A 23,728-nucleotide genomic window follows, 5' to 3' on the forward strand; every position below is an offset into this window, starting at 1 on the left:
CCTATTTTTCCAGGCTGCTGAATCTCAAGGTCTCCCCCCAGAATCGCTCGGCCCTGCCCCTTTTTTCCGAAATTCCTGAATTCTCCGACGTCCTCCGACCTGGACACCCAAATCAGGCACTTCCGGAGCCGCCTTGGAGGGGTCCTCAAGGCCCTGCTGGAGCCCTCCCAAAATGGCGTCGGGGCCTCCCTGGGGCCGCTCTCATTAGCTGAAGCCGCCTGGGCTTGGCTGGAAGGGGAGGGGAGGCTGGACCACGCCCGCTGTGCTCTGATTGGTCGACGCAAGCAGCAGGTGAAGTGGGGAGGGACTTGAAGATTGGGTTTGAAATGGCAGAAATTGGATCCAAAATGGAAGAAGTTTGGGTCTGTTGTGGTTTATACTGGTCTGAATTGGTTGAAACTGGTTTATACTCATTTATACTGGTCCTTACTTGTCCATACTAGTCCATACTGGTTTTATGCTGGTTTATACTGGTCCATACTGGTCTAAACCAGGCAGATCTAGGTCGAAAAATGGGGATTTTGGTGCATTTTACAGGTTTATACTGGTTTAAAACCAATCCAAACCAGTCAAAACCAATTCATACTGGTTTATACTGGTCCATACTGGTCCAAGCCATTTCATACTGGTCTATGCTGGTCCAAATTCAGTTATTTTTGTGCTTTCTGGTATCATGAACTGGTTTATACTGCTTTATATTGGTCCAAACCAACTCAAACCAGTTCAGACGACTTCAAAACAGTTTTTACTGGTTTTTACTGATCCAAACTGGTTTATACTGGTCCAAACTGGTCTAAACCAGGCAGATCTCAGTCTAAAACTGGGAACTTTGGTGTATTTTACTGATTTATACTGGTTTATACTGATCCAAACCGGCTCAAACCAGTCAAAATCAGTTTGTACTTGCCCATACTGGTCCATACTGGTCCATACTGGTCCAAACTGGTCCGTACTAGTTTATACTGGTCGATACTGGTCCAAATTAATTCACTTTTTATTAAATAATTGGGATTTTTGTGCTAATATCTTTAACTGGTTTATACTGGTTCAAACTGGTTTGAAGCAACTCAAACCAGTTTAAACTACTCCAAAACAGTTCATACTCCTTTATACTGGTCCAGACTGGTTTATAGTGATTTATCCTGGTCCCAGCTGCGCCTGCTGTCCAGCCTGGGTTTCCCTGCGCCGGTCTCATCGCAGGCGCTGCAGCGACACCACGGCTGCCACTGGGTGGCACTGAGGGAACTACAGCGGCTCCGGCTCCGCCCCTTCCACTTACGTCACTTCCGGGGGGAGGAGCCTGGGCTGGACTTCAACCGCACCGAGCTGCAGGTGACTGGGGGATACTGGTTTAAACTGGGAGGGACTGGGAGGGACTGGGAGGCGATTTGGGGTTACTGGTTTATACTGGTTTATACTGGTTTTGACTGGGAGGGTTTTTGGAGGTCACTGGTTTATACTGGTTTATACTGGTTTGGACTTGGAGGGTTTTTGGAGGTCACTGGTTTGTACTTGGGATCACATTCTGGGTTACTGGGATGAACTAGTTTATGCTAGGAGGGGCTTGGGGTTACTGGTTTGTACTGGAGGGCCTTGGATGAACTGGGAGGGGGTTTGGGGGTTACTGGTTTGTACTGGGAGGGACTGGGATGAACTGGGAGGGGGTTTGGGGGTTACTGGTTTATACTGGGAGGGATTTTTGGGTTACTGGTTTATACTGGGAGGGGTTTTGGGGATTACTGGTTTATACTGGGAGGGTGTTTGGGGGTTACTGGTTTATACTGGGAAGGGGTTTGGGGGCTACTGGTTTATACTGGTCTGGGGCCTGGGCGTTACTAATTTTTACTGGGTAGGATTGGTTTGTACTGGGAGGGGATTTGGGGTTACTGGTTTGTACTGGTTTGTACTGGTTTGTACTGGGAGGGGACTGGGAGTTACTGGTTTGTACTGGGATCAAGTTCTGGGTTACTGGGATGAACTGGGAAGGGTTTGAGGGTGACTGGGATGAACTGGTTTATACTGGGAGGAGATTTGGGGTTTACTGGTTTTACTGGGAAGAGATTGGGAGGGGTTTGGGGGTTACTGGTTTGTACTGGGAGGGGATTTGGGAGATACTGATTTATACTAGGAGCAGACTAGGAGGGGTTTGGCGGTTACTGGTTTGTACTGCTTTATACTGGGAGGGAGTTTGGGATTACTGGCTCAGACTGGGAGAGGGTGTGGGGGTTACTGGTTTATACTGGGAGGAGGTTTGGGGTTACTGGTTGTTACTGATTTCACATTTTCCTTACTGGTTTTGCTTTTTTTCTTACTGGCTTTTACTGGTTGATACTGGTCTGGGGCCTGAGGGTTACTGGGATGAACTGGGATGGGTTTTAGGGTCACTGGAATGGGATTTGGACTTACTGGTCTATACTGGTTTGTGTTTTTCCTTATTGGTTTCTCATTTTTCCTTACTGGTTTATACTGGTGTGAGGTCTGAGGTTACTGGGGGTGAACTGGGATGGAATTTGGGGTCACTGGGATGAAGTGGGAGTGGATTTGGGCTTACTGGTCCATACTGGTTTCTCATTTTTCTTCACTGGTTTCTTCTTTCTTGTTGCTGAGTTCATACTGGTTTACAGTGGTTTGGGGTCTGGGACTTACTGGGATGAACTGGGATGGGCTGCACGATCACTGAAAGGGAATTAGGGTCACTGGCATGAGATTTGGGCTTACTGGTCCATATTGGTTTTGCATTTTTCTATACTGGTTTCTCATTTTTCTTACTGGTTTTTCGTTTCTCCTTACTGGTCCATCCTGGTTTGTACTGATTTAGGGTTTGGGGGTTACTGGGGTGAACTGGGAGAGGATTTGGGGTCTCTGGGAGGAAATTTGGCACTATTGTGAGAGAATTTGGATTTACTGGTTTTTACTGGTTTCTCATTTTTCCTTACTGGTTTCTCCTTTTTTCTTACTGGTTTCACTTTTTTTCACTGTTGGTTTATACTGGTTTGGGGTCTGGGCTTACTGGGATAAACTGGGATTATTTGGAATGGATTTGGGGTCACTGGGATGAACGGGAATGGATTTTGGGCTTACTGGCCTATATAGGTTTCTTATTTTTTCCTACTTGTTTTGCATTTTCTTTACTGGTTGTACTGGTTTTTACTGGTTTGGAGTTTGACCTTAATGGGATGAACTGGATGAACTGAGAGGGAATTTAAGGCCACTGGGAGGGGATTGGGGTTTACTGGGAGTTACTGGTTTCTCCTTTTCCGTAACTGGTTGCGTATATTTCCTTACTGGTTATAATTGGTTGATACTGGTTTGAGGTCTGGGGTTTACTGGGATGAACTGGGATGGGTTTTAGGGCCACTGGAATGGAATTTGAGGTTATTGGTCTATACTGATTTTTTATTTTCCTTACTGGTTTCGCATTTCTTTTAGTTTTGCATTTCTTCCTTACTGGTTTATACTGGTTTGGGGTCTAGGGCTTACTGGGATGAACTGGGATGGAATTTGGGGTCACTAGGACTGGATTTGGGCTTACTGGAACTTACTGGTTTCTCATGTTTTCTTTCTGGTTTTTCATTTCCCCTTACTGGTTTTACTGGTCCATACTGGTTCAGGGTGTGGACTTACTGGAATGGGTTTTAGGGTCACTGGGATAGGATTTGGGTCACTGGGATAGGATCTGGGCTTACTCTAAATGGTTTCTCATTTTTTTATGCTGGTTTCTCATTTTTTCTTACTGGTTTCACATTTTTCCTTACTGGTTTCAACTGGTTTGAGGTCTGGGGTTATTGGTTTGAACTGGGATGAACTGGGATGGATTTTAGCGTCACTGGAAGGAAACTTAGGATCACTGGGGATGAGATTTGGACTTATTGGTCCATACTGGATTCTTATTTTTCCTTACTGGTTTCCTGTTTTTCATTACTGGTTTTACTTTTTTTCTTACTGGTTTATACTGGTCCATACTGGTTTGCCCCGCAGGCCCTGGTCCGTCAGATCCTGGCCTCCCTGCCCGTGGCCAGCTGGGGCCGGGCGCTGCTGGTGGCCACGCTGGGCCGGGAGCTGGGACTGGGAGCGGTGCCCAATCCCAGTAAGGAACCTTTACTGGTTGAACTGGTGGAGGCCGTGGGGTCCTGCGCCGACCGTGCGGCGCTGAGGAGGAGGCTGAGGTGCGAGTGCGCCGTCTGTGGCTGGGGGCTGCCGCGGCAACTGGTGTGTACTGGTTTGTACTGGTTTATACTGGGAAGGACTGGGAGGAAATTAAAGGGTTAAAAATGGGGAAATGGGGATAAAAGGGAGGAGAAATGGTTAAAATGGGATTTGGGGTTACTGCTTTGTACTGGTTTGGTACTGGTTTATACTGGGGGACTGGGAGGAACTGGGAGTGGTTTGGGAAGGACTGGGAGGGGGATTAAAGCTTAAAAATGGAGGAAAAATGGGTGGAAATAGAGATTTGGGGTTGCTGGTTTATACTGGTTTGTACTGGTGTATACTAGTTTGTACCGGTTTGCACGGGTTTGTATTGATTTATACTGGTTTGGGGTTACTGGAGAGCTTACTGGGATGGGATTTGGGGTTACTGGGATGAACTGGGATGAGCTGGTTTTATACTGGTTTGGTGTTTTAATGACTTCACCTTAATTTGTGCTACTAATAGTTTATACTGGTTTATATTGGTTCATACTGTTTATACTGGTTTGGAGCAATTGGAACCATATTGGGATGAACTGGGATGAACTGGGAGCAACTGGTTTAGCTCTTTAATGCCTGCAAGTCCCTCCTTGACCACCATAGAAACCCAGTATGGGAAACCTTTCTGGTTCTTACTTGGTTCGTACTGGTCCAGACCCATCCATAACTGGTTTATACTGGTCCATGCTGGTCCATACTGTTCCATAGTGGTTCATACTGGTCCATACTGGTCCATATGGATCCATACTGGTTTATACTGGCCCAAACTGGTCCATACTGGTCCATAGTGGTTTATACTATTTTGTGGTTATTGGGGCTAACTGCGATGAACTGGCAGCAACTGGTTAACTCTTTAATGCCTGCAGTTCTCTTAGTGACCAGCGGGGGGCAGGACCAGCATAGAAACCCTTTGTGCCTGGGTTTTACTGGTTCTGTATTGGCTTATACTGGTCCATACTGGTCCATACGGTCCATGCTGGTCCATGCTGGTCCATACTGGTTTATATCGGTCCGTACCAATCCATACCGGTCCATACTTGTTCGTACCAGCCCATACAGGTTTATTCCAGTCCATACTGGTCCATACTGGCCCATACTGGTCCATACCAGTCCATACTGGTTCATACTGGCCCATACTGGTTTATTCCAGTCCATACTGGTCCATACTGGTTTATACCGGTCTATACTGCTCCGTACTGGTCCATACTTGTCCATACTGCTTTATACTGGTCCGTAGTGGTTTATATTGTTTTATACTGCTTAAAGTCTGTAATGCCTGCAATTCTTTATGTTGTCACCAGGGAGCAACACCACCATAGAAATGCATTATGGCTGAGTTTTACTGGTTCATACTGGCTTATACTGGTCCATACTGGTTTATACTGGTTCATACTGGTTTATACTGGTGCAGATGCAGTGGCTGCCCGGCTGCTCGTGCCCGCTGTGCCCTGAGTGCTTCCGGCTCCATTTCACTGTTGGTGTCCGTGAACGCGGCGTCGGTGCCTTGGGCTGCCCCAGCTGCGGCCGCCCCGACCTCCGGGATGAGGCCCAGAGACTCTGGTACTGGTCCACGCTGGAGCCCCAGGTAACTGGTTTGTACTGGTTTGGACTGGTTTATACTGGGAGGGGAAAAAAAAGCGGGGAAAAACAGTGATAAAACGGTGAAAGAGCAATGGAGAAAGGTTTAAGAATGGGGAGAAACAGCAGAAAATGGGGGTTTGGGTTACTGGTTTGTACTGGTTTGGACTGGGAGGTCACTGAGATGAACTGAGGGGGGAAAAATGGTGAAAGAACGATGAAAATAGGGTTAAAAATGAGCAAGAAATTGGAGAAAATGAGAATTTGGTGTTACTTGTTTATACTAGTTTATACTGGGAGGTTACTGGGATTAACTGGGACGCACCTGAGAACAAACTGGGATGAGTTGGGAGGGATTTGGGAGCGGATTAAAAGGGTTAAAAATGGTAGAAAAAGGAAAAAATGGGGATTTGGGGTTACTGGTTTATACTGGGAGTCACTGGTTTGGACTGGGATGAGGCCCAGTGCCTCTGGTACTGGTCCATGCTTGAGCCCCAGGTAACTGGTTTTGTACTGGGAGGCGACTGGGATGAACTGGGAGGGGAAAATGGTGAAAAAACAGTGTAAAAGGGTTAAAAATGAACAAGAAGTGGGAAAGAATTGGGGGAAATGGGGGTTTGCAGTTACTGATTTGTACTGGTTTATACTGGTTTGTACTGGGAGGGGACTGGGATGAACTGGGATGGCAGTGGTTTGGACTGGAGGGGATTAAAGGGTTAAAAATGGGTGAAAATGGGGAAAATGGAAATTTGGGTTACTGGTTTATACTGGTTAGGCTCCTGGGATGATTCCCAAGAGACTGGGAATAAATTTGGATGAACTGCAAGGGGATTAAAGGGTTAAAAATGGGGAGAAAATGGGGGAAATTGGGATTGGGGGTTACTGGTTTATACTGGGAACAAACTGGATGAACTGGGAGGGACTGGGAAGGGATTAAAGGGTTAAAAATGGGGAAAATGGGGTAAATTGGGATTGGAGTTACTGGTTTATACTGGGAGTCACTGGTTTGGACTGGGCAAGACCCCAGCGCCTCTGGTACTGGTCCACTCTGGAGCCGCAGGTAACTGGTTTGAACTGGTTTGAACTGGTTTGGACTGGGAGGGGAAAACAATGCAATGAAGAACGGTGAAAAAACAGCAAAAATGGTGAAACAACGGCGGAGAAAAGGGTTAAAAATGGGGGGAAATGGGGGAATGGGATTACTGGTTTATACTGGTTTGGACTGGGAGGGGACTGGGATTAACTGGGATGAACTGGGAAGGACTGGGAAGGGGAAATGGTGAAAAAAACGGTGAAAAAAGGATTAAAAAAGAGCAAGTAATGGGGAAAAACGGGAAATAGAGGTTTGGGGTTACTGGTTGTACTGGTTTATACAGGTTTTATACTGGGTTATACAGGGAGGTTACTGGGATGAACTGGGGGGCACTGGGAACAAACTGATTAACTGGGAGGGGATTAAAGGGTTAAAAATGACAGAAAAATAGGGAAAAACTGGGATTTGGGGTTACTGGTTTGTACTGGGAGGTTACTGGGATGAACTGGGAGGGCACTGGGAACAAACTGGGATGAACTGGGAGGGACTGGGAGGGCATTAAAGGGTTAAAAATGGGGAGAAAAGGGAAATAATAGAAATTTGGGGTTACTAGTTTGTACTGGTTTATACTGGAAGGCCACTGGGAGCAAGCTGGGATGAACTTGGAGGGAGTTAAAGGGTTAAAAATGGTGATTTGGGGGTTACTGGTTTATTCTGGTTTGGGATTTTTCCTTACTGGTTCATATTGGGAGTTCTTACTGGTTTGTACCGGTTTATACTGGTTTGTACTGGGAACCCTTTAAAACCCACTGGGATCCCCCAATTCCCCATTTCCCCATTTCCCCTTACTGGTTTATACTGGTTTGTGTTTTTGCCTTACTGATTTGGTGTTTTTTCATACTAGGAGTGCTTACTGGTTTATATTGGTTTATATTGGTTTTTAGTGGTTTTTACTGGTTTTTATTGGTTTTTACTGGTGCAGCTGCGGCGCTGTTTGGACCCTGACACCTTTGGCCTCGTGACCCGGAAGTTGACGGAACTGGAGCTGCTGAGGGACCCCCAGTTCCTGTGGTGCCCCCATGTACTGGTTTATACTGGTTTATATTGGTTTGTACTGGGAGGGGTTTGGGGGGTTACTGGTTTGGACTGGGAGGGCACTGGGAACAAACTGGGGTGAAGTGGGAGGGGGTTAAAGGGTTAAAAATGGGGATTTGGCATTTACTAGTTTGTACCGGTTTTGGGTTTTTTCTTACTGGTTTCTTATTGGGAGTTACTCGTCTTGTTTTGGGGGTTACTGGTTTTAACTGGGAGGGAACTGGGAGAGAATTTGGAGTTACTGGGAGTTACTGGTTTATACTGGGAGGGAATTTGGGGTTTCTGAGAGTTACTGGTTTATACTGGCTTATACTGGTTAGAATTTGTGGCTTACTGGTTTATGCTGGGAGTTACTGGTTTATGCTGGAAGTTACTGTTTTGAACTGGGAGGGAAGTGGGATGAACTGGGAAGAGATTTTGGGATTATTGGTTTATACTGGTTAATATTGTCTTAGATTTTTCTTTGCTGGTTTGAACTGGGAGTTACTGGGATGAACTGAGAATTTTGTGTTACTGGTTTATACTGGTTTGTGATTTTTCCTTGGTGGTTTATGTTGGGATGCAATTTTTCCCTTACTGGTTTGAACTGGTTCATACTGGGAGCCTCCCAGTTCAAACTAGTCCTTCCCAGTATAAACCAGTAACTCCCAGTTTGTCCCAGTGCTCCTTCGGGTTCATCTTCGAGGCTGAGCGTGGCCCCGCCCAGTGTCCCCAGTGCCACCAGCAGTGCTGTCCCCGCTGCCAGCTCCCGGTACTGGTTTATACTGGTTTGGGGTTTTTTCTTGCTGGTTTGTACTGGGAATGAACTGGGAGGGACTGGGAGGGGATTTGGGGGTGCTGGGAAGGGTTAAAAGGTTAAAAAGAGGGGATTGGGGTTACTGGTTTGTAGTGGTCTATACTGGCTTATACTGGTTTGTACTGTTTTGGGATTTTTTATTACTTGTTTATACTGGTTGGGACTGGGAGGGCACTGGAAATGAACAGGGATGAACTGGGAGCGGGTTTGAAGGGTTAAAACAGGGTTAAATTGGGATTTCGGGATTTCTGGTTTATACTGGTTTGTACTGATTTGGGTTTTTTTCTTACTGGTTTATACTGGTTTGGACTGGGAATGAACTGGGACGGAGTTAGTTTAAAAGTGGGTTTTTTGGGTTACTGGTTTATACTGGTTTGTGCTGGTTTGGGGTTTCTGGGGTCATTTTTGGGGAATTTTGGGTCCAATGTTTTCCGTGTTTTTTTGGGGGGGGGTATTTTGGGATAAATCTGGAATTTTGGGAAGTTTTTGGGGGGATTTGGGAAATTTCTTTTGTGGATTTTTTGGGAATTTTTGAGATTTTTTGGTAGTTTTTTGGGATACTTTTGGGATAATTTTGGGAAACGTTTTTTGAACTTTTGGGATTTTTTTTCGGGTGGGACAATTTAATGGAATTCTGAGCATTTTTGGGAGAATTTTGGGATAATTTTGTGGAATTTTGGAGGGTTTTTGGAAGATTTTTTGGGGGAATTTGGGGGATGTTTTGGGATATTTTGGAGATTTTGGGGGTTTTTTGGGAATTATTAGGATAATTTTGTGGAATTTTTGGGGAAATTTACGTCAATTTTGGGGATAATTTTAAGGAATTTGGGGAATTTTGGGAAATTATTTTGGGGAATTTTGGGAAATTATTTTGGGGAATTTTGGGGATTTTTTGGGGAGGTGAATTTTTTGGATATTTGGGATATTTTGGGATAAAACTGGGAAATTTCAGAGATTTTAGGGATTTTTTGCAGGATTTTTTGGGAATTTTTTTTATTTTGGGGGAGGATTTTTGGGGATTTTTTAGTATTATTTTGGGATATTTTTGAGGCCTTTTGGGGGCAATTTTTATGTGGAATTTTTGTGATATTTGGAGATTTTTGAGAGGAATTTTTGGAGATTTTTTTTGGCATTTTTGGGGGGAATAATTTTGGGATTTTTTTGATTTTTGGGGGATTTTTTGGGATATTTTTGGCAATTTTTGAGGGGATTTTTTGGGATATTTTTGGGGGATTTTTTGTGGAATTTTGGAGATAATTTTATGGAATTTTTTGGGTAAAATTTGGGGAAAATTTTAAGGAATTTGGGGAATTTTCTATGATTTTTTTGAGATTTTTTGGGGTTTTTTTTTGTGGATTTTTTGAGATATTTTTGGGATTTTTTGGGGGGAGGATTTTTGTGGATTTTTTGTGATTTTTTTTCCTATTTTTTTTGTGATTTTGGAGCCATTTTTGGGGCATTTTGTGATCCAATTTTTTAATGGAAATTTTGGATTATTTTGGATATTTTTGGGATTTTTGAGGGGAATTTTTGGAATAATTTTGTGGAGTTTTGGAGAATTTTCAGGGCATTTTAGGGATATTTTTTGGTGTCATTTTCTGGAATTTTGGGGGTAATTTTGGGGATAATCCTATGGAATTTTGGAAATTTTGGGGGAGATTTTTGGCAGAATTTTGGGGAATTTTTGGGGATATGTTTGGCACAATTTCATAGATTTTGGGAGGTTTTTGGGGTATTTTGGGCACATTTTGGGGAGATGTTTTTGGTTACTTGAGATCACTTCGTGAAATTTTGGGATAATTTTTGGGATGATTTTGGGATCATTTAATGAAATTTTGGGTTTTCTTGGGGCCTTTTTCAGGCTATTTTCAGGAATTTTTGAACATTTTTGTGACTTTTTTTCCTTTTTCTGGGTGATTTTTGGTGCCATTTTTTTGGGATTTCGGGGTCGGATTTTTGGGGGATAATTTTGGGATTTTGGGGATAATTTGGGAAATTTTTTGGGAAATTTGGGGGCACTTTTGGGATTTGTCTTTTTTTTTTTTGCATTTTTTTGTGATTTTGGTGCTTTTTTTGTAATTTTGGGGTTATTTTTTGGGATTTTGGGGTCAGGTTTTTTTGAGAATATTTGGGATAATTTTGAGGTAATTTTGGGATACTTTGGTGGCAGTGGGACCCCTGTCACTCCTCCCTGTCCTATGCCAATTTCGTGGCCATTTTGGGGGATTTTGGGTCCAATTTTTTCATGGAATTTTTTGAATTAAAAAAAATATATATATTTGGGGGGACATTTTGGGATCGTTTTGGGATCATTTTGTGGAACTTTGGGATTTTTTGGGAAGATTTTTGGCATAATTTTGTGGAATTTTTGAGCATATCTTTGGGACAATTTCATGTATTTTTAGGGGGATTTTTAGGAGAATTTGGGGACATTTTGGGGGAATATTTTGGGATCATTTCTTGGAATTTTGTGAATAGGGTTTTTTTGGCAATTTTGGAGCCGTTTTTTGGGAATTTTGGGGCATTTTTGGGATTTCTTTGTCTCTTTCCCCTTTTTTTGTGATTTCAGGGTAGTTTTTTGGGATTTTGGGTTTGGGTTTTTTTTGGATTTTCAGGATAATTTTTAGGATAAATTTTGGGGTATTTAGGGACTGACTTTAACCCTTTCCTGGCAGTGGGACCCTCGTCACTCCTCGCTGTCCTGCGCTGATTTTGGGTTGTGGCTCCGCTCCAGGGAAACGCCGGGGCCCAACCAGGGCTTGGGGGCGTTCCTGGGGGAGATGGGCATCGGTGAGAGAGAAAAAATAGGGGGAAAATAAAACTGTAAGAGAATAAATGGGGGGAAAAATGGGGGAAATGAGGAGGAAAAGAAAAAAAATTAAAATTATAGGAGAAAATATAAGGAAGAAATGGTGAGAAAAAAAATCAAAGTTATTGGAAGAAAAAATGGGGGAAAAAATCAAAATTTTAGGAGGAAAAAATGCAGGGAAAATAGGGAAAAAATGGGAAAAATCAGAATTATAGGAGGAAAAATGGGGAAAATGGGAAAAAATCAAAATTATAGGAGAAAAAGTTGGGGAAAATGGGAAAAAATGGGGGAAAAATCAAAATTATAGGAGAAATTTTAAGGTAAAATTGAGGAGAAAGTAGGGAAATAGAGGGAAAAAACTCAAAAATGGGGGAAAATGACAAGAAAACCTGAAAATTATAGGAGAAAAATTGGGGGAAAATGGGGGAAAAATGTGTGTGGGGAAAATGGGGGAAAAACAGCAGAAAAAAAGGGGGGAAAATGGGGGCAAAAATCAAAATTATAGGAGAAAAAAGTGGGGGGAAATGGAAAAATGGGGGGAAAAGTTGAAATTATAGAAGAAAAAATGGGGGAAAATGGGGGAGAAATGGTGGAATGGGGATAATGGGGGGAAATGGGGAAAATTGGGAAAAATTGGGAAAAAATGGGGGGAATGGGGGAAAAATGAGAAAAAAAATCAAAATTGTAGGAGAAAAAATTGGGGGGGAAAAGTGAAAAAATTGAGGAAAAATGGGGAAAAAAAAGAAAATTATAAGGGAAAAATTGGGAAAAATGGGGGAAAAAGGGGAGGAAGTGGGAAAAAATGGGGAAATGGGGATTGTGGGAAAAAATAAAATTGTAAGTGAAAAAATGGAGAGAAAATGGGGGAAAAAACAGGAAAAAGGGGTAAAAAATGGGGAAAAATGAAGGAAAAAAAAATTAGTGGATAAAAAATTGGTGAGAAAATGGGTCAAAAAAGGAAATTATAGGGAAAAAAATGGGAAAAAATGTGAATAAATAAAATTATAAGAGAAAAATAAATTGTAAGAGAAAAAATGGAAGAAAAATGGGGGGAAAGGGAAAAAATGAAAATTATAAATGGGGGAGATAGAGAAAAAATGGGGAAAAAGTCATAACTGTAGGAGAAAAACTGGGGGGAAATGGGAAAATTGGGGAAAAACAGGAAAAAATAGGGAAAAATGGGGGAGTTGAGAAAAAAAAATCAAAATTATAGGAGGGAAAATGAGGAAAAAAATCTAAATTTTAGGAGAAAAAATGGGGGAGTAATGGGAAAAATGGGAAAAAGTGGGGAAAAAAATGAGGAAAAAAATAAAAATAAGCCGAGAAAAAATGGGGAAAATTGGAAAAAAGTGAAAAGTATAGGAAAAAAAAAGGAGGTTAAAAATGGGGAAAATGGAAAAAAAATGGGGAAAACAGGGGAAATGGGGAAAAATGGGGGGGGGGGGGGAAATGGGAAAAAATCCCAAAATTATAGAAGAAAAAAAATGGGGAGAAATGGGGGGAAAATGTGAAAAAAATGGGGGGTGGAAATGGGAAAAATGTGGAAAAAAAAATTATAAGAGAAAAAATGGGGGGGAAAATGGGGGAAAAATTCAAAATTATAGGAGGAAAAATTTGGGGAAAAATTGAAAAAATGGGAAGAACAAGGGGAAAAAAAATGGGGAAAATGGGAAAGAAAAGGGGAAAAAATAAAATTGGAAATAAAATGGAAAATAGGTGAGAAAACTGCAAAAAATTGGGGAAAATGGGGAAAAAATGGGGGCAAAATGAATGAAAAATTGGAAAAAAATTGCAATTATAGGAGAAAAAAGGTAAAAAATAGGGAAAAATGGGGGAAAATGACAAAAAAAATCAAAATTATAGGAGGAAAAAATGGGGAAAAAGTGGAATTATGGGGGAAAATGGGAAAAAGCAATGAAAAGATAGGGAAAAATTGGAAAATTATAGGAAAAATGGGGAAAAATGGGGGAAAATGGGAAAAAACAGGAAAGAAACGGGGGAAAAATTAAAAAAAATTAAAATTGTATGAGGAAAAAATGGGGATAAAGGGGGGAAAAAAAGAAAATTATTGGGTGAAAAATGAAAAAAATCAAAATTGCAGGACAAAAAATGGGGGGAAATGGGGGGAAAAAGAAAATTATAGGGGGAAAATGGGGGGAAAATCAACATTTTAGGAGAAAAAATTGGGGGGGAAATAGGGGGAAAAACGGGGAAAATAGGGGGAAAATGAAAAAAAAATGGGAAAAATGGGAAAAGTGAAAATTATGGGGGAAAAAGGGGGGGAAAATGGGAATTATGGGAGAAAAGATCAAAACTATAGGAGAAAAAAATAGCAAAAAATTAGGGAAAGCCAGGGTAAAAATTGGGTAAAAATGCTGGGGGGGAAATGAGAAAAAATGGGGGAAAAGTAGAAAAGCAGGGAAAAAAATCAAAATTATTGGAGAAAGAAATGGGAAGAATGAGGAAAAAAAAGGGAAAAATGGGAGAAATTGGGAAAAAATCACAATTACAGGAAAAAATAGGGGAGGGAAATGAGGAAAAATGGGAAAAAATGGAAAAATGGGAAAAATGAAAATCTGGGAATTTTTTTTCTCCTATTCCCTAATTTTTCCCCCGTTTTTTCACCGATTTTCACCCAAATTTTGCCAAATTTTCTAAATTCAACCCAATTTTTTTTTAAATTTCCCAAACTTTGGTTAAATTTTGTGATTTTTCTTTCAGAGTGCCCCCAGTGTGGGCAGTGCTTCGCCCTGGCCCGAGGTGGCTGTTTGCATTTCCAGTGCTCCCAGTGCCAGCACCAGTTCTGTGCCGGCTGCGGGGCCCAGTTCCATCAGCCCGGGGTGAGAATCGCACTGGTTTATGCTGGTTTATACTGGGAGGGACTGGGAGGGGCAAAATGGTGGAAATGGGGTGAAAATAGGGTGAAAAATGACAAAAAATTGTGAAAAAAGGATAAAAATTAGAAAAATATGGGGGAAAATGGGTTAAAAGGGGTTTGGGGTTACTGGTTTATACTGGTTTGTACTGAGAGGGACTGAGTAAGAGATGTGAAAATTGGGTGAAAAATGGGTGAAAAATGGGTGAAAAAATGGAGAAGAAAGGGTTAAAATGGGGTTTTAGTTATTGGTTTGTACTGGGAGGGACTGGGAAAGGGAAATTGGGAAAAAAGGGTTAAAATTTAGGAAAATGTGGAAAGGGTTAAAAGGGGGTTTGTGCTTATTGGTTTGTACTGGTTTATACTGGTTTGGACTGCGAGGGAACAGGGAGGGGAAAAATGGGGGAAAACTGAAAATTCGGTGAAAATTCAGTGAAAAACAATTTAAAAATGGGGAAAATACGGGTTGAAAAGGGTTAAGAAAGGGTAAATATGGGATTTGGATTACTGGTTTTTACTGGTTTATATGGGGAGGGACTGGGAGAGGATTTTGGGGCCCTTTTGGGTCAACTTCTGGGTTATGTTATGATTTTTTTCTGTGTCAATTTTTGTGCCAATTTTGGGTCATTTTTGTGCCTTTTTTGTGTCAATTTTTTTCTTTTTTTATCATTTTCTTGCCATGTTTTGGGTCCTTTTTGGGTCATTTTTGGGTCCTTTTTGGGTCATTTTTGGGTTATTTCATGTCAATTTGGGGTCAATTTTGGGTCATTTTTTTGCCAATTTTTTCTCTTTTTTTGCTATTTTTGGGTCATTGTGGCAATTTTAGGGCAATTTTTTCTAATTTTTTGCCATCTTTCAGGCTGATTTTATGTCATTTTTCTGTCTTTTTAGGGTCAATTTTCTGTTACTTTTGTGCCACTTTCGAGTAATTTTTTGGGTCAATTTTGTGCCATTTTTGAGTCAATTTTGAGTCCTTTTTTTGCCATTTTTGTGTCATTTTGGGGACAATCTGGTGCCATTTTGGTGTCATTTTTTGGGTCATTTTCATGCCAATTTCAGTGTCGATATTTAGTCATTTTTATCATTTTCTTGCAATTTTCTGGTTTATTTTTGTGCTATTTTATTTTTTTGGTCATTTTTGGGTCATTTTTGTGCTATTTTTGGATCATTTTCATGTTATTTTTTGTGTCATTTTGGTGTTAATTTTTGTGTCAATTTTTTGTAATTTTTTTTCCATTTTTTGACTCAATTTCATGTCATTTTCATGCCATTTTGGGGTCATTTTTGTCACATTTTTATGTCTTTTTTAGGGTCAATTTTTGTCTTTTTGCCATTTTTGGAACATTTTTGTGCCACTTTGTAACAATTTTTTGTCTTTTTTTTTCCGTTTTCTTGTTGCTTTTGTGTCATTTTTGTGTCATTTTTGTGCCGTTTTTTATGCCACTTTTATGTCAATTTTTGAGTAATTTTTTTGTTATTTCTTAATCATTTTGGGTCATTTTTGTGCCTGTTTGGGGTCAATTTTTTTCATTTCTGTATAATTTTGGGGTCAATTTTTGCACCAATTTTTTGTAATTTTTTGTTTTTTTGTTTTTTTGATTAATTTTGTGCCAGTTTTGGGTTGCATTTTATGTTAATTTTTGTGACCATTTTGGTAACAATTTTTGGTTGATTTCCTGTGAATTTTTAGGTCATTTTTGGCTCATTTTTGAGTCCATTTTATTCATTTTTTTGGTAATTTTGTGCCATTTTTGGGTCAATTTCATGCATTTTTGGTGCCATTTTCGTGCTTTTTGTGCAATTTTTGGGTCAATTTTGGATCATTTTTGTGTCACTTTTGTGGCATTTTTGGGTCAATTTCCTGTGAATTTTTAGGTCACTTTTGTTTCTTTTTTGGGTCAATTTTTATCATTTTTGCGCCATTTTGGTGTTAATTTTTGCGTCATTTTTGTGATATTTTTTGCTTCATTTTGGGGTCAATTTTTTATTATTTTGTTCATGTCAGTTTTTGGGTCATTTTTGAGACATTTTTGTGTCATCTTCTGTCAATTTTGGGTCATATTTTGGTCAATTTCCTGTGAATTTTCATGTTATTTTAGTATCATTTTTCTGCCAATTTTTGGGCCAATTTTGAGTCAATTTTAGGTCATTTTTGTGTCCATTTAATTTAATTTTTTGTCACTTTTTAGGTCATTTTTTCTGCCATTTTTGTGCCATTTTTTGGGTCATTTTTGGGTCAATTTTGGGTCATTTTTGGGTCACTTTTGTGGCATTTTTGGGTCAATTTCCTGTGAATTATGGGTCAATTTCCTGTGAATTTTGGGTCACTTTTGTGGGTTTTTTTGGGTCAAATGTGAGCTATATTTGTGCCACTTTTATGTCGATTTTTTCGTTCAATATTTGGGTCAATTTCATGTCATTTTCATGTTATTCATCTGTCTTTTTTTGTTAATTTTTTTACATTTTAGGTCACTTTTGTGCCATTTTGGTGCCGTTTTTGGGCCAATTTTTGCGTCAAATTTGGATCACTTTTGTGTCATTTTTTGGTCATTTTTTGTCAATTTTATGCTATTTTAAGGTCATTTTTGTGGCATTTATGGGTCAATTTTGTTGCCAATTTTTTATCATTTTTTGCCATTTTTGGATCATTTCTGGATCATTTTGGGGTCAATTTTTTGCCAACTTTGAGTCAATTTTTGGTAAATTTGGTGTCGTTTTTGGATCATTTTTTGTGTCATTTTTGGGTGAATTTTGGGCCATTTTTGGGTAATTTTTGAGTGGATTTTTTATTATTTTTTTATAAATTTTTGGGCAATTTTTTTGCCAATTTTGGACTAATTTTCGGTCAATATCAGGTCATTTTTGTGTCGATTTCTTGGAAGTTTTTAGGTCATTTTTGGGTCAATTTTGCATCATTTTTGGGTCATATTCCCCCATTTCCCCATTTTCCCCGGTTTTTCACATAAATTTTTTTTTTTTTTCCCTTTTCTCCCCAAAATCTCCCCCAAAAAATCCAGAGCTGCCCCTCCCCCCAGTGCCACCTGCGGGGGTCCCTGCATGGCCACCACCCCCGGGACTGTCTGTTCTACCTGCGGGACTGGGCCCCAGACCGGCTCCAGCAGCTGCTCACGGTGAGAATTCTTCCTGGTTTATACTGGTTTGGGCTGGGAAGCAAAAAAACAGGAAAATGGTGAAAAAATGGTGAAAAAAGGGTTAAAAATATCCAAGAAATGGCCAAAAAATGGGTTAAAGGGTTAAAAAAGGGGATTTGGGTTACTGGTTTATACTGGTTTGTAGTGGTTTATACTGGGAGGTACTGGGAGGTGAAAAAATGGGAAAAAACCAGCAAAAAAGGGTTAAAAATATCCAAAAAGTGTGTGGGGGAAATGGGAAAAAAGGGGTTAAAAAGGGTTAAAAAGTGTTAAATAGGATTTGGGTTACAGGTTTATACTGGTTTGTATTGGGAGGTGAAAAAATGGGGAAAAATGGTGAAAAATGGCAAAAAAGGGATTAAAAATGGCCACGAAATGGGGAAAAGAGGTTTAGGAAAGGGTTAAATGGGATTGACGGTTGCTGGTTTGCACTGGTTTATGCTGGGAGGGATTTTGGGGGAAATTTTGGGGGAAAAAAAGGCAAAAATTGGAGAAAAATCGGGCATTTTGGGGTTACTGGTCCATACTGGTTTATACTGGTCCATATTTGTCCATACTGGTTTCTCCCCAGGCTGCGAACATCACCTTCGAGACGGAGCCGCCCCCTGAGGCCCCGCCCAACCCAACTGGTTTGTACCGGTTTATACTGGTTTGGACTGGGAGACGCCAAATTTCCCCCAAATTTTCTTTTCAAAATTCTTAATTTTTTCCCTAAAATCCCCCAACTTTTCCCAATTTTTTCCCCAAATCCCCAAATTTCATCAAAGTCCTGAAATTTTCCCCTAAAATCCCAAAAATTACCCTCCCAAAATCCCCAAAAAACCCCAAAATTTTCCCCCAAATCCCCAGTTTCACCCCAAAAATCCCTAGGTTTTTTTTTTCCCAAAAATCCCTAAGTTTTCCCCAAAATTCCAGATTTCCCTCAAATTTTTTACCAAAAATTCCCCAATTTTCACCCTAAAAACCCCAATTTTTTCCCAATTTTTTCCCCAAATTCCCCCCAAAATTCCCAAATTTCCCATTTTTTCCCAAAATTTTCCCCAAATCCCCAAATTTCTCCCAAAATCCCCAATATTCTCCCCAAAATTCCAAATTTTCTCTCTGTTTCTTCCCCAAATCCCCATTTTTCACCCTAAAAATCCTCAAGTTTTTCCTAATTTTTTTCTCAAAAATCCCATTTTTTTTCCCGTATTTCCCCCAAAGATCTCCAAAATTTTCTCCAAAATTCCCAATTTTCTCTCATTTTTCTATCTCACAATTCCAATTTTCCCCCATCTTTTTAGCAAAAGTCCTGGAATTTTGTCCTTAAAAATACCTAATTTTTCTCCCAAAGTCCTCATATTTTCACCCTAAAAAGAACATGTTTTCCCAAATTTTTGTAAAATATTCCAAAATTTGCTTTTTTCCTCAAAATTTTCCCTGAAAATCCCCAAATTTTTCCCAAAATCCCCATTTTTTTTCCGAAAATCCCCAAAATTTACCTAAATCTCTGAATTTCACCCAAAATTCCCGTTTTTATTTCTTCAGAATCCCAAAATTTCCCCAAAATTCTCAGTTTCCCCCAATTTTTTACCAAAAATCCCCAAATTTTCTCTCTAAAATTCCCATTTTCCCCCAAAATTTCCCCCAAAAAATCCCCAACTTTTTTTCCCAAAATCCCCAAATTTTCCCCCAGATTTTCCCAAATTTTTCCAAAAATTCCCTTTTTTCCTGAATTTTTACCCAAAATCTCCATTTTTACCCCAAAAATCCCCAGAATTGCACCAAAAATTTCCAAATTTTCCCCAGAATTTTTGTTTTTCACCCCACAAATCCCCACATTTTCCCAAAATCCCCAATTTTTTTCTCCCCAAATTCCCCCCAAAAATTCCCAATTTTTTTTCCCCTAAAAATCCCCAAATTTCACTCAGAATTTTCTATTTTCCCCATTTTTTCCCATAATCCCCATTTTCACCCCAAAATCCCTAATTTTCACCCTAAAAATCCCCAATTTTTTCCCCAAAATTTCTTCAAAATTTCGCTATATTTCCATTTTTTTCCCAGAATCCCCAAATTCCTCCACAAAATCTTTAATTTCCTCACATTTTTTGCCCAAAATTTCTCCCAAAATCCCTAAATTTTCCCACAAAAATCCCCACAATGGCCAAATTTTCTCAAATTTTTTTCTTTAAAATTCTCAAAATTTCAATTTTTTCCAAAATTCTCCCCAAGATCCTCAAAATTTCCCCTAAAATCCCCTAATTCCCCCTCAAATCCCCATTTTTCAGCACAAAAACCACCATTTTTTTCTCCCAAACTCCTCAAAACCCCCAAATCCCCAAATTTTCCCAAAATCCCCATTTTTACCCCCAGAATTTTATTTTTTCCCCAGGTCAGTGCCCGGTGCAGGAGCAGAAGGAGCTTGGGGCGACTCTGAGGGACGAAAACTGCGGGAGAGAAACGGCACCAGGACAGGCCGGACTCTGCCGGTTAGTGGTCACTCACTTGTCACTCTGGGGTCATTTTAGGAAAATATAGGGATTTTTGGGGATTTTTTGGGGGATTTTGGGGGAATTTTTGGGATATTTTAAGGCATTTTTTAGGCATTTTTTAGAATCTTTTTGAGGTTGTGGTCACTCAGTGGTCACTTAGTAGTCATTCAGTGGTCACTCAGCGGTCATTTTGGGGATGTTTTGGGAAGTTTTTTTGATTTTTTAAGAGCATTTTTGAGGCATTTTTGTGGTTGTGGTCACTCAGTGGCCACTCTGCGGTCACTCGGTGATCACTCAGTAGTCATGGGTCACTCAGGAGTCACTCAGGGCTCACTCAGTGGTCAGTGGTCACTCAGGGATCACTCATTGGTCACTCAGTTGTCAGTGGTCACTCAGTAGTCGTTTTATGAAAAATTTGGGATTTTTTTTTATTTTTGGGGAGTTTTTTGGAATTTTTAGAGCATTTTTTGGGGTGTTTTTTGGCATATTTTGGGCATTTTTGGGGTTGTAGTCACTCACTGGTCACTCAGTCGTAATTTTGGGACAATTTTGAGTCAATTCTGGGTGAATTTTAGGCATTTTTAAAGCATTTCTTGTGGGTTTTTTGGGATATTTTTTGTGCTGTGGTCACTCACCGGTCACTCTCTGGTCACTCAGCGGTCACTACACCGAGTACCTGGTGTCCCTGATCAACCGCCACGGGCTGGACCCCGCCCCTCTCTACAGCCCCGCTGAGCTGCGCGCTGCCGCCCAGCGCCACCTGGCGGCCGGGAGGAGCTGCCGCCGCCCGGCCGAGAGCGAGGCTGAGCACCTGCTGCGCCTGCGCCGAATGCTGGGGGAAGAGGCGCCCGTCCGGCCACGCCCACCGCGGGCAATATGCAAATGAGGGGGGACAAATGTAGGCAAAGTGGCTGTGTATGGGAGAAATAACCATATATGGGGAAACAGAAAAAAATGGTCAAATATGGTCAAAAATGGAAAAAATATGGGAAAAAATTGGATAAATATGGGGGCAAATGGCAGTTTTGGGGTTTTTTTGGGTGAATTTGGGGAATTTGGGAGAAATTTGGGTTCATTTTTGGGGCATTTTGGGTTCATTTTGGAACAATTTTGGGTCACTTTGAGATAATTTTGGGGTCATTTAAGGACAGTTTTAGGGTAATTTAGGATTATTTTGGGGCATTTTGAGGGGGTTTGCGGTAATTTTTTGGGTCATTTTGGGTTATATTAGGTTAATTCTAGGTAATTTTGGGGTGATTTTGGGACCTTTTGGAGTAATTTTGAAGCCAGTGACCCCCCCCCAAGCACCAACTGCACCTGTGCCAACTGCTGGGGGAGGAGGCGCCCGTCCAGTCACGCCCACTGTGGGCAATATGCAAATGAGGGGGGACAAATATGGGCAAAATGACCATATATGGGAAAAATGGAAAGAAATGACTAAATATGCTCAAAAATGGAAAAAGGTGGGAAAAATGGTGGTTGGGGGGGGGGTTTGGGGTGATTATGGGAGGGTTTGGTGTAATTTTCTAGTGGTTTGGGAGATATTTTGGGAATTTTTGAGACATTTTGGGGTTTTTTGGGTCATTTTGGGGAATTTTTGGGGCAATTTTGGGGACATTTGGGGTCATTTTGGAGAATTTGGGGCAATTTGGCATCATTTTGGGGCATTTTTTGAGTCAGTTTGGGTCAGTTTGGGGACTTTGGGTCATTCTGAGGAATTTTTAGGGTAATTTTGGGGACATTTTGGGGGAATTTTTGGTCACTTTGGGTCAATTTGGGATAATTGTGGGATAATTTCGGGACCTTTTGGGGTCGGTGACCCAGCCGAGCACCAACTGTGCCTGCACCAAATGCTGGGGGAGGAGGTGCCCATCTGACCATGCCCACTGCAGGCAATATACAACTGAGGAGGACTTACACGGGGGTGTCATAGCCTGACGTGTCTCCTTAGACCTGAGATCACCTCAGGAGGACATGCAGGTGTTCTGGAACCCAGCTCTTTCCGATGAGAGACTGTAGGAGGTGATTCTTAGAGGTTTTCATGGTTGTTTATTGTTTCTTATCTCAGGAATGCTTTGTCCAGCCAAAAGTGGTCTGATTGCCAGATGTCCATGGCAGAATCTGCCTAAGAAAGGCAGGGCTTATTTTATGTAGTCTAGATTACATACTAGGTATTTACAAATGACTGCCAATACAATACAGTCTTTTAACATGGGTCGGCTTTGTTCACATCCAATCTGAAAATGCCAGCATGTCACCCAGCATGGATGACACGGAGAAGAAGGAGGAAGAGGTATCCACACGCCAAATTCTCCATCTTGGCCACGTGTCTCTTATTAAAAACATTCTAGAAATCTGCTAATTCTACATTCTAGCAGTTTAATTAACACTGTTTATTTTTGCAGCTTGCATTTCTTCTCTCAGTGTTGGTAAATTGTTCCAAGGAGCTAAATCCAGCCCCTGGGACACTGGGGTCTCATTCCAGAGACTTTGGGGACCCCGCCAGGGGGGGGGGTCTTAAACCTCCCAGGGAAGCCAGGGGAATACTCTGGACTCCCACATGGGGAAAAATGACCATCTATGGAAAAAATAGGAAAATGTGGGGGAACATGTCAGTTTTGGGGCATTTTGGGGAGTTTGGGGTAAATCTGAGGGGGGTTTGGAAAAAATTTGAGGAAATTTTGGGGTATTTTTCAGTCATTTTGGGAAATTTTGGGGCATTTTGAGGGTTTTTGGAACATTTTGGGGACATTTCGAGACAATTTGGGGCATTTGGAGGGACTTTTCTGTCATTTTGGGTAATTTGGGGGTCATTTAGTGCCAGTTCTGGGGAAATTTGGGGTCATTTCTGGGGTAATTTTGGAGCAGTTTGAGAGATTTTGGGGGCAGTTTTGGGAAATTTTTGGGACATTTTGGGGAAATTTGGTGCAGTTTGAGGATCAATTTTGGGATCATTCTGGGGGGATTTTGGGACATTTTAGGGTCACTTTGGCATCATTTTGGGAGAATTTGAGGAATTTGGGTGCATTTGGGGACCAACTGCACCTGTGCTGACTGCTGGGGGAGGAGGCGCCCATCTGGCCACGCCCACTGCAGGCAATATGCAAATGAGGGGATAAATATGGCAAAATGACCATATATAGGAAAAAATGGGAAAAAATGGGGGGGAAATGGGGTTTTTGGGTGAATTTAGGGGGGTTTGGCATGATTTTGGGGGATTTTGGGGTCACTTGTGGGAGATGCTCCAGCCAGGGTAGGAGCCAAACCTTTCCTACCCAGATAAAAATTGAGATTTTGGACATCAAGTTACCTTCTTTCCAGTGGATTCCAGAGGTGAAGCCGGACCTTTCTACATCATCCCTGGACATCTGGAGGAAGGCTGCACCCTTCTACAGGAGCACTGCTCCAGCTGAACCACATCTGCCACTGCAGGGGGACTGTAGCCACCATTTGATCGGACTGCTACCAACACCCTGACTGACTGACAGGGTGTCAGGTTGTATTCTGACTTTGTCAGGGTTGAGATTGTTTTTTTTTTGGGTTTTTTTTTTTTTTGTAATACTGTATTTCTATTTTCTCAGTAAAGAGCTGTTATACCTAACTGCCATATCTTTGCCTGAGAGCCCCTTAATTTTAAATTTATAGTAATTTGGAGTAAGAGGGTTTACATTCTTCATTTCAAAGAGAAGCTTCTGCCTTTATTGGCAGATACCTGTCCTTAAAACCAGGAC

At 41.0% G+C, this 23,728-nt stretch overlaps 1 protein-coding gene across 1 annotated transcript; it reads left to right on the forward strand.

Moving 5' to 3' along the window:
- Nucleotides 1-45: 45 nt before the first annotated feature.
- On the forward strand, nucleotides 46-21,202 carry RNF31 (ring finger protein 31; the record flags this gene model as incomplete). The annotated part of the gene is made up of 12 exons (XM_079332791.1): nucleotides 46-291; nucleotides 1,153-1,332; nucleotides 3,979-4,209; nucleotides 5,600-5,773; nucleotides 7,782-7,880; nucleotides 8,556-8,645; nucleotides 11,366-11,480; nucleotides 14,221-14,339; nucleotides 17,392-17,505; nucleotides 18,098-18,155; nucleotides 19,898-19,994; nucleotides 20,655-21,202. Coding segments are annotated over 12 exons (1,752 nt in total), but the record flags the coding sequence as incomplete, so codon positions are not given.
- Between the last annotated feature and the right edge of the window lie 2,526 nt (nucleotides 21,203-23,728).

The sequence above is a fragment of the Erithacus rubecula genome, assembly GCF_903797595.1.
Source record: "Erithacus rubecula genome assembly, contig: scaffold_528_arrow_ctg1, whole genome shotgun sequence".
Taxonomy (NCBI): domain Eukaryota; kingdom Metazoa; phylum Chordata; class Aves; order Passeriformes; family Muscicapidae; genus Erithacus; species Erithacus rubecula.